The 12,263-nt window shown below is 24.9% G+C and overlaps 1 protein-coding gene across 1 annotated transcript in view; it reads left to right on the top strand.

The window, feature by feature from the left end:
- Positions 1 to 277: 277 nt before the first annotated feature.
- LOC111635445 (neural-cadherin-like) overlaps positions 278 to 12,263 on the top strand; it is a gene marked incomplete at its 5' end in the record, with an annotated part of 137,343 nt that continues 125,357 nt past the window's right edge. The window contains 3 exons of the mRNA XM_023380405.1: positions 278 to 442; positions 651 to 815; positions 8,140 to 8,464. Of these exons, the coding sequence (XP_023236173.1) occupies positions 278 to 442; positions 651 to 815; positions 8,140 to 8,464 (655 nt within the window). The remainder of the gene's footprint in view (positions 443 to 650; positions 816 to 8,139; positions 8,465 to 12,263) is intronic.

Genomic DNA, 12,263 nt, shown 5'->3' on the forward strand with positions numbered 1-12,263 from the left:
TAATCCTCCAATATTTGATGTGTATAACGTATATATATATATATATATATATTGTATACAATTGTTGTCTAATATATTGTGTACAATATATACAATAATATATTAATTGTACCAGTTTTCTTATTGATAAATTATTGATTTTATTATTGATATATTAATCAAAATTAAATAAAAAAGTTTTAAATAATTTATTATATTGTTTTAAAATTTTATTTATTATTTTAATTGCTAGGCAGTGGTAAGTAGAAAAATAAATTGATATAATCCTTTATTCTAGTACAAGCTTCGTTTAGTTGCTTCAGATAACCTGAATGAGAATCATACAACAGTTGTTATACACATCAAAGATGTGAATGATAATCCTCCAATATTTGACAGACCAACTTATGAAACACAAATTACTGAAGAAGATGATCGTAATCTACCCAAGCGTGTCTTGCAGGTTATGAGATTATTTTAACAACAAATGCATTTATCTAAATTGTTGTGTCACCATCTATGTTTTCTACAAGATTTTATTTTTAACCAGAATGGCTGCAAATAACACATTCGGGCTTTGTGTTTTTACAGTTTTATTTTAATTTTGTATGCATGTTTTATTTTTTATTATTGGTATGTTGCATGTGCTTGCACATCTTATCTTTTCCCAGTACAACCTTACCCTTGTGGCATCGGACACTCTGCATGAGAACACCACTGTGGTATTGATAAAGATTAAGGACATCAATGATCTCCCCCCAAAGTTTCAGCAACCATCCTATGAGACAACTATATTTGAAGAAGACTCTGATGGTATACCAAAGAAAATTTTGAAGGTATATTATGTTTGTCTTCAATTTCAATGGATTTAAATGAAAATAACCAAATAAAAGTCAGATAATTTTTAAAAATCAGTTAATATAGTAAATTATATTTTTCACAAGTAAATAAAAAAGTTAGAATAAACATTAATAATATATTCTGATAAATAAATTGATTATTATAAGTCATTTTATTATATCTAAAAATATATAAACATTATTTATAAATATACAACACAATACAATATATAATAATATTTATCACAAAGTTCAGTCATTTATTCTGTTATAGGCAACAGAATGAATAATTCAAGTCCTCTGTTATCAAACTTTGGGGATGGAGTTCTGATCTGAGTATCATGTCTAATAACATGCATTACTTGTTTTATTAAAATTTTTAAGTTTTTATTTTCAGGAGTAATTAAATGCATGATATTACTTACAATACTATAAATTAAATAATTATTTTTATTGCATGAAAAATAAATATTCGAATGTAATAATAATGATTATTTTTAATTCATAAATAAAATTTTTTAAATATAAAATTTTTTCTTGCTTGAAAATAATGCTTGAAAAATATAAAAGATTTTTTTTCCTGAAACTTCACATTTTTGCATGTTAAAATACTTATGTAAAAATTATTATTACTAAATTTAAAACTAAGCTTTGAAAAACTTATCATCAATTTTTCTTTATTAAAATGATTGTTTAAATTTCTATAAATATGCTCAATTTAATTTAACATAATTTGCCTTTTTTTTTGCTAAATTTATTATATTGACTATTTAAATTGTAGTATTTTAATTTACCATAAATGTTTACTTATTATTAAATTAATTTTATTATAAAACTGTAAATGTATAAAATTTATAGTTTCAAAATTAGATGTGTAGTGAAGCTTTAATAAGCAATATTTTTTATATCATCTTTGATTAAATAATTTTTTATTTTTAAATTTTTGAAACATTTCTTATAATTTAAAAAATAAATAAAGTCCAAACAATATAAACATTTGGAACTTGGAAATATTTAATAAGAAACCCTATGCAATATCATCTTTAACTATTATATTTGTCAGCCTTTACTATTTTATTAATTTTTGATTAAATATTATTAAGTGTCTGAAATTATCTGCAATATTACTTATTTTTAAAATAACTTGAAGTTGTTATTTTATGAAAGAATAATTCTTTAACTTATTCAAAATTGTAATGAAATAATGTAAATTTAAAATTGTTAAACTTTTATTACTGGAAATATAAAACAATTTCAAAATGTTATTAATTTAATCTCTAGTCTTCTTAGAATTAATTATTTTCTACACTGATTATGCTGATTAGTATTGATACTGATAAATTGGCTGGCTCATATTTTACCATTATACAGTATTACATATTTTGGTCAAACATTGAGTATGATTTTGGTTGGTGAAGAAGAAATAATCATTTTAAAAGCAAATTACTTACTATTGGTTGATCCTTTCTTTTTGCAGTTTTATTAAATTTATCTTTACACATTATAACATTATATTCTTTAAATCTACAAGTTAATAAATGATCAAAGGATGAAGTTAGTATAACTCTAAAATCAGTTCACTTTGAAGTAGTTTATTAATTATTTTTTTCACATTGAGTCTATTCTAATAAATATTTTGATAAATAAATGAATAAAATTATATTACTTTTAGTATTTCTCAAGTTTTAGATATACATAATAATGTATTTTATATGTACTGTATAATTTCTATTAAAATTGAAAATATTTATTATTTAAGTACAATTCGCATTTAGTTACTTTATAATAAAGATGTAAGGTTAAAGGATCTTAAATCTTTGTATTTATGAAAAAAAAATTGTTTTCTTTAACATAAAAACATAAAATATTTTTACAGCATTAGAGATAATACAGATTTTATTAAAAAACTAAAAAACTAAAAAACTGAAAAATTAAAGAAAATGTATAGTTTTATTAAAAATAAATATGGATACATGTTTCTACAACCCCTTGTAATAGGGAAGTAATTCCCAATAGACAATAAATGTTGATTGATTTTGATAATACAGATTTTAAATCAGAACTTACTACATTTATGATTAGATTTTAGATCTAGCTTAAGAACAATCTTAGTAGTTCAAGTGCCATATCTCTTAACAATACACTATTCTTATATCATATTTTTAAAATTTTTGTAATCCTTTCAGAAATATGTTAAATACTAGTTCTAATTGTTATAAGTTTTAACTGTTGTCTTAAATTATAGACTTTGGATAAACTTATAGAACATCAAATTTTAATAATCTAGTGAGGATGGCTAAAATTGAAATTTTTTTTTTAGTGTATATAAATTTCTTAAATATTATTTGTGCTATAAATTATAAAAGTACAAAAGAATGAAATAATTAAATAATTATAATGAAGAAGATATCAATACAGACAAATGAAGTTTGTCTTTTAAATATTTATTTGACAAAACAATGGCAATGAAAGCGAATACTTGTAATAGTGTATAAGCAACAGAGAGTGCATTATGTTGATGACAGCTGTCAATATATCAGAAGAGAAAAACTTCCAGTTTTTATTGAAAAAATAAATATAAACCAATGTTTTTTGCATACCAAAAACTTTGTACTATATGAAAATGAAGTATTATATGTGAAAATACAGATTGAATTTAGTAATTAAATCTTTTATTTGATTAAATTTTATAATTCAAAAATTATTAACTAAAATTGTAAAATCAGTATAAAAATTTTATTATGAATAAAATAGGATATATTGAAGATTTTTGTTAAAATTCAACAAAGGATTAAAGAAGAAAATTAACACTTGAAAATATATTATATCAAGATACGAATGTATTTTAAAACATAATAGCATCAAATTTTATTTATAAGTTACTCATTTATTTGATAAAAGAAAATAATATATTGTTTTGTGATCAGAATTAATTTTATTAAATTTTTGCATGTTAAAATACATCCATGTTGCATGAATCATGATATAATAAAAAAAATAATAAACTTTATGCAATTTAAAATACATTTTATTTTCACAAATGTTGTTACAAAAATAGCAACCATCATTTATATTTTAAATATAGTTTCTAAATTCTCTTAAACTCAATAAAATTGAATTTATCAAATGTCATAATTTATGTTATGCAAATCAAGAAATATAATAAAAATCATTTTTTTATTGTTGATGAAAAAATAACAACAACACTGTCATACATTACAAATATGTCAAAAATTTAAACAATTGGTTTTTCAATTACATTTATACACATTTTATTAAATAATTTCACAAATATTCGAAACCAATCCAAAGTAAATAACCTTTGAAATTCAGAAAAAAATTTTTTATAAAGTGTTTACAGTTATGTTTCTTTGCTCATTATAAAAACTTTTGTTGGAGTTTAAAGGTTTTGTTTTGGATTATTTATTATCTTATTCCTTTTCTAAATCAACAAGATTTCAAATTATTTCTATGGATCATTTCCAGGTCTGCAAACACACACAATTTATTGTGAAATTGCTATTTTGATGATGGTAAAAAGATATTAGCATTTTTAAAAAGTTTATCATCAATTTTTGAAACAAATTTGGATCACAATAACATTATATGTTTAGAAATAAATTAATTAAAAAGAAAGTTTGCCTTTAAAAAATTACCTGTTAAATTTTTACTAAACACATTACTGATTATTGAATTTATTAACAACAAAAATAATACAGTAATTACCATAATTATGCTATAAAAGATATTCATTTTATTGGAACTGTTTTAGTTATAATAATAATTATTTCAGTTAAAATATTTTATATTTTTTTAATTTTTAATAAAAAGTAAACAGTTAGTTCATATATTACAAATTTACATTTTTTTTTTTTTTTTGTTTTTATTTAAAATCAGTCAGGTAGTCATTTTTAAAAAATTAAAATTTTAGTTTATCTTAAACATGCAGAGCAAATTTCCAACAAATTTTTTTTATTTAATAATCTTAAATTTTGTTAATAAATTGTATATTTAATAAACAGATAAGATATTACTGCATTAATAAATATAAATTGAATTGATAATGACATCTTTTAAATATTTAATAAACATAAATTCTGAGATTAAATATTTAATAACTATGTAAAAATATAATAAAACAACAAAACATTGATAAAAAAAAACAATAATTATATTATGTTTAGATACCATAATTAATTTGAATTATATAGAAGAACTTAAAAAAAGTGTGTATTATACAGTAATTGCAATTATATCTTAGAAATTAATTTTATGAATACAAAATATACTACTGTAATAAAGAAAATTTTTTTTTTAATAAATTAAACATTGGTATAGATGAACTAAGTGTATCTTTTTTTATGAAAAATTACAATTGTAATTTTTCATAATATTCATAATAAAGAAATTTCAAAATGAAAATTATTAGCATAGAAAGTAATAAAATATATAATTTAAATCTTGTATGATCCAAATATTTTTACATATTCATAATACTATATGTACAGGTATACCTCGCCTTACGTCAGTAATTGGTTCCAGGAGAACGACGTAAGTCGAATTTACTTGTCTCCGAATCTACTTGTCACTAGGCTAAACCATAAATTACCATTCCCGGTTCTGTATTTTATTTATTAATGCATTTTTAATAATATATGGTTAATTAAAATCTATTTTAAGCTTACAAACAAATAAATTTTAGTTTTTAATATAGTACAGAAAAAAGTATTCTAAATTTATGAATGCATGTACTGTAAATACAGAACATACTCGTATATATTTTCATATGATTTTATGTGCTTTAAACGTTTTTCTAGTGATATTACGACTTCAATATTTGTGGCGGACAGACGTAAAGTCGAATAAAATGACTTAAACTTGATTTTTATTTTTCCATATACTTTTTTGACAAACGACGTATAATCGGGAACGACGTAACTCGAAACGACGTAAGTCGAGGTATGCCTGTACTTGTATAATTAACAATATATAAATAAAACTTTTCAATAAACCATAAGTAAATATTGTAAATATTTACTTATGATAAAATATTGAAAATTTAGAACTTAATGAGAATTATTATTACTGGTACTATTAAATTTTTACATCAAAACAGCAATGTGCAATATATTGCATTATTTATACTGAAGAGTTACCAAAGTAATGTTCAGATTCATGAATTTAATTTTCAAATATAATGATAGAAAAAAGATCAGTTAGTATTTTTTAAACTAAAACTGTATTTAATGTTTATTATTTTTTTTATTATCATATGTAATGTTATTTTAATTACAAAATTAATTTAATGAATTATTTTATCTTATTATTTGATTATTGAGTTTTTGAATCCAATTTTTGTTCAAAATTCTTTTCAGCATATTTACTGCTGTTTGTTACCTAATTCTGTATAACTTATTCTAAAGTAATAACATTTCAAAAGATAAAATATTTTCTTAATCTATATTTTATGTCTTAGCATTATCAAAAAAATGTTTCCTCAACATCTATTAGTATGGTACATCAGCATAATATAATTAAACTGTCTTTTTATTTTTGTCTACTTGTAACAAAATCCTCCAACAATATTTGATTAAATTGAAAAAGAACAAAAGAAGGTAAATGAATATTTAAATGATACTATACATGTATTAGATCCCTAAACCTCTTATTATCAAATCCCTTTTCTTCTAATTTGTATTATGAATATATAGATTATTTTATTTATAATCTTAACATGATTTTTATTATATATATAAAATATATGCTTGAGGAAAAGAGAATTCTAAGGAAATAAAAGTCGTCATGAAAAACTGAATGATGACTTGCTAACAAACAGCACCTAAAATACTAGCTCTCTAGTATAAATCATATACAAGGTCTGTTCAAAAAGTATCGGACCTTTAGTCGGCAAAAATAAATTTATTGACTTTGAGGTACAAAACCCTAATCCCCTTCAAAGTAGTCTCCTTGGTAATGTGTACACTTCTCCCAGCGTTCCTGCCATTGCTGGAAACACTGCTGGAACGCATCTTTTGGAATGGTTATCAGCCGGTCCGTCGCATTTCGCACGATGTCTTCTCTCGACTAAATTTGGGTTCCTTTTAGCGGCATTTTCAGCTTGAGAAATAGCCAAAGGTCACACGGAGCCATGTGGAGAGAGTACGGAGCGTGACGAATGACAGGAGTATTGTGTTTGGCGACGAAAGTCCGAATCAGATGCGCAGAATGGGCGGATGCATTATCACGATGGAGCTGCCAAGTTTTGATCGACCACAGATCCGGTCGTTTGCGTCGCACTGTATCGGAAAGACGACGAAGGACCTCCTGGTAGTACTCCTTTGCGATGGTTTGGCCTTGTGGTGCGTACTCACGACACACCACCCCACGAAAGTCGAAAAAACTGTCAACATGACCTTTGATATTGCTGCGGACCTGCCGCGCTTTTTTTGGCCTCGAGGATCGTCCCCGAAAGCCTGCTGAATCTTGCGAATGGTTTACACTCGGGTATCGCCAAGGTTTTTGGCAAAATTTGATGTAATATCGCTGCTCACGTTGTTCAGTCATTTTCCAGCTTAGTGGAATCCGACGAGAGCGCACTACATGACCTCACTCATAGGCCAATTGCCAACGACTGACGCTTCCTGCAGGCGGGAAAAAATCCAGGGCTGTGCATGGCTGTCCCCTCCACAACTCCACCGAAGGAGGCCTTTCTCGCATCATTGGTTTACGCGGAAGAAAAAAAGGTCCGATACTTTTTGAACAGACCTTGTATCTATCAAAAGCAAAGGAACACTCAAGACAGGAAAAAATGTGATCAAATGTCATTTCTTTGGTTACAGTATATTTTTGTTTTCTGTTTTGGAAGACACATTTTGATTTTTATTTTGTATATATTTTTATTCAAACTAATTTATTAACTGTAATAAGACTAAATGTAATATAAAACATAGAAATTAAACATTTGGATCTTATTAATTTTTTTGAAAGAATCCAAAAGCAATACCTACATTTCTTATTCCAATGTTATATTCATTTCTATTTTATGTTATCATATTTAATTACATACAATTTTCTATTATTAAATAGAAAGGTGAAAGGAGATATAATTAGTTTAATAATCCAAATTTGCTTAAAATGAAAATTTTAGTTTTCTACAGATTCTGTTTATTAAAGTTTCACTACAGTTACATAAAAGTTATGAATTTTTATTTTTACATTATTCCTTTTTTTAATAACTTTATATATTTATTAAATATTTAATTGGTTTTTTTAAACTAAATAGTGTATGTTCTTAGCATATAAGTAGTTATTATGTTATTAGGTAACAGCTACAGATGGGGACAGAGATCGTCGTCCCGATATTGTATATTTTCTCACTGGACAAGGTGTTGATGATCAAGATCCAGCCAATAGTAAATTTGCTATTAATACAACAACAGGGGAAATTTATGTATTAAAACCCCTTGATCGTGATTTACCTCATGGACGATCACAGTGGAGGTTTACAGTTTTTGCTGAAGATGAAGGTGGAAATGGTCTTGTTGGATATGCAGATGTCCTAGTTAATCTTAAAGATGTAAATGATAATGCACCTTTCTTTCCTTATGCCATATATACTGGAAATGTTACAGAAAATGGAACAGCAGGTAAATTTATTTTTTGAATACCTTATTTTTCCTTTATTTTTTTTTTAAGTGTTCAATATTTTTATTTTATTACTAGCATTATTTAATTTATATGAATTTTAAGTGGAAGCAATAAATTTTCAAAAATAGTTTTGAATTTTAATCAATATGCTTATAAGATGAAAATAATGAACTACTTTTTATATTAGAATTAAATATAATACAATATGAAGCTAAAGTAGACAATGCTTTATTACATTTTAACTTGTTTTTGAAATCCTACATTGATATAGTTGAAATACAATGTGCCAACTATCCTATATTGTCCTCCTATTCTTTTTCTTATCAGCAATGTTTTCATTTTGAGTATGATATTAATTGTTTTTTTATTTATTTTATTGTAACTAATTTTACTTTATCATCTCTTAAATATTACTGACAGACAATGTTCCAATATTTAATTTTTTTTATTCTAAAGTAGTAGTTTTGTCTTTATCCTTCACTAAAAATACAAGGAGAGAAAGATACTAGCATATAAGTCATATTATTTATAGGAAACTGAAGGTTAACTTCTTCACAATTTTTTTTTATTATATAATGCTTCATTTTCAAGGGAGTAATTCTTAATGAAATACTTCATAATAATATATAATGCTATTTAAATTTGTCACTATGCTAATTATTTTTCTATTGAATTTATCAATAATAATTTTTTAGTCTTTTGATTTTAATGTGTACATTCCAGATTTAATGATGGTAATCATTAATAATTTAAATATTTTTTCAGAATTTCAATATTTGGAAATCCAAAGTTGATGTATTATAGGGTTACCATAACAGTTGAAGGCAAAATACAAACAGATTAGCATTAAAAGTATTCAGACAGTGAGGCAAAATAAAAGGAATTTATTCATATTTTTCAATCAAATAAATATAGGCATATAATAAAAAGTTCACTTTATACTTTCCTTTGGAGCACAGAATGCAATTTTAAATGTAAGAAAACTATTTTACCACTTAGACAACAAGTACTATCAAATTAAAAAACCCGTTATAATAAGGTGACCAACTATTTTTTACAATGAAAAGGAGGACACAAATAAATTGAAGGAAAAAATATTGTAAATAAAAGAAACATTTTATTCATTTCAACAATAATCTATATATATAAAAATGAATGTCTGTCTGTCCTTCATGCATTACCACACCATTTATCCGATTGCCATGAAACTTTGGGAAGTTGTTTAATATACTCCCGCAAAGGTTTTTGGCATAGTACGATTGCCATGAAGCTTTGGGAAGTTTTTTAATACACTCCCACAAAGGTTTCTGGCATAGTACATTTATCCTATGATAGATGGCACGAGTGTATATGAGTATTTCATTGTGAGTTCGATCGATTTCAAATTGTGAAGACCATTTCCCCCCTCCAAAAAATATCCTTATATATGCATTTGTGAACTGTTATTTACGATATTTGTAATAATTTTTGTTTAATCACTTATTTCAACTTTTTTTTTTTGCTAATTACGTATTTGCTTGAACTTTGTTAAAACCTTAACTGTATCCCGAACAACAACCGAAGTTGTAGCAGGAAATTCGCCTATTTTACCGGTCTAGGGATCCCCCTTTTCCAAATTTTAATATCAACTCAAAATAATTTAAAAAGACAAATTACAATAAAACGGTTTATTATCCAACTATCAGAAATTTCACAACATGCCAAGGAAGAGAGGAAGGAGCAATTAAATAATTAAAATTATAAAGGATTAAAAAAAAATGTATAAAAATGGGGAATATTACACTTCTGACAATCGCTGCAAGTGTGTTGGCTAAATTTGGAGAATCCGTGCTTCTCATATGGACAATTGTATGTGGCCAGCTCACTTGTCGGAAAATCTTCTGATTTATTCGTGTACGCACCAGATGGAAAAACAAAAAATATTGTGTATCCACAAGCACTCCAATAAATAAATAGAATTGAAACGACACTTTGAAATGTTTTCCCAATGAAAATGAATAATAATAAGTTTCAATAAAAATGTAAATTGAATTTTATCATAATGAGTTTGCTTGAATTTCTTTTCTTCTGAGATTGCAGCAATGCGTGACAGGTAAGCTAGTACACTATAATAATCTCTACTGCATGCATATGTGCCATGTTGTCTTTTGGTGAAAAGTAAACAAAGTGATTTGCGCGCAGCATGTCTCACAGTCTTCTGTGCGGAGTGCATGTCTCATAATTGCATCTCACTGTACTGTACTGAGCCTTGATGAATTGTCACGTCAAATACAAACACCTCACATCACACGCAATGGATCTACTTGGCATTGATCAAATACAGAGATTTACAGATTAGTCTTCAAATATTGAAAAGGAGGACATGTAGGAGAACACTTTTTGAGGGAGGACAGAACTTACAAAAGGACTGTCCTCCCTGAAGGAGTACGATTGGTCACCTTAGTTGTAATGAATGTGCACACATTCTATAAGCAACAGAGCCATTACATTTTCTTGTACAATGTTGCCATCTAGTCAACAAATACAATAATAATTATCAAAAATTTAGCACGTTTTGTCAGATTTAAATCTAAGTGGTTATGATTTAACTACAGTCGACCCCCCTATAACACTGTACTAACTGCATGATCAGTTGAAAACTATGGACACTGTTTATTTTTTCTAAGTACAATACATACATGAACAGAGCCTTTAAAGTACAGCCTGTCCATACTAAATATGGATTTATGGTAATTCTATGTATTTCCAATAATATCAAATAGGATTTCTAAGTATAAAACAAATAACTTTAATTGAAATAATATTTTTTTGTGTATAGTAAATTTATTACATAAAAATATCAATTTTATCGTATTCTATTCCAATACATTGAAAATTTGTACTGTTAATTCTTAAATGATTGAAGAATTACAATAAAATTATAGTACTTATAATTCTATAAGTACTTATTAATCTTCTTAAATTATAAGATTAGTTATAACAAATTTATGCAATGAGATATTGAATCAATTTCTCCTCCTTTTAAATTTTTATTATAGATGAATTTAATTTTTTTTATTTCTTATCAATGAACTTAAGTAAATTATTTAAAAAGAATTAAAACACATTTTCTTTATGGAATAAATTTTGTTATTTTTAAAGCTTACATGAATACTTGTGAGTGTTGACTGTTACTCTCTATATACTTTACATTTGAATGATTTTAGACAGATTAAAGAAAATTAGTATATAAAATATATATATATTAAAAATTTATGAAAATATTGGTTAATATTTTAAAACTCATAATCTTGCTATTTTTCCTATATGAAATAATCCAAAATGTTTTGTAAGTACTTCATCATTTCAACTGAAACTTTCTTTTATGCTATTCAATTTATATTGTATAATAATAACTGTTGTTTTATAACAATAAAACAAAATTATTTACAAATGCATATATAATGTGTAGAAAGCTAAAGTTAAAATAAAAAATTTTATACACCTAATGTTAGATTTATATGGTACTTAAATTTCACAATTTTGGTTTAACAGTCAGAAAAATATAACAAAATTTTATTTTAGATGATAGTTTTAGTTTAATATAATATTTCAAAATATTTTAGCTGTTTTATATTTAGTATTTTATTTAAAAAGTACATACTTTTATTGGTGCAATTAATGTTAAGGCCTATGCCAACAAAAATGATATTGCAACTACTAAATAATTTTATATATAGTATATACTGACTTAGTAATTTATATATATTTGTTTTAATTCATTATATAAGTATTAAAAATAAAAATGTATTAAAATGT

Source organism: Centruroides sculpturatus, unplaced genomic scaffold (genome assembly GCF_000671375.1).
Source record: "Centruroides sculpturatus isolate CEXI.00-Female unplaced genomic scaffold, Cexi_2.0 scaffold819, whole genome shotgun sequence".
NCBI lineage: Eukaryota > Metazoa > Arthropoda > Arachnida > Scorpiones > Buthidae > Centruroides > Centruroides sculpturatus.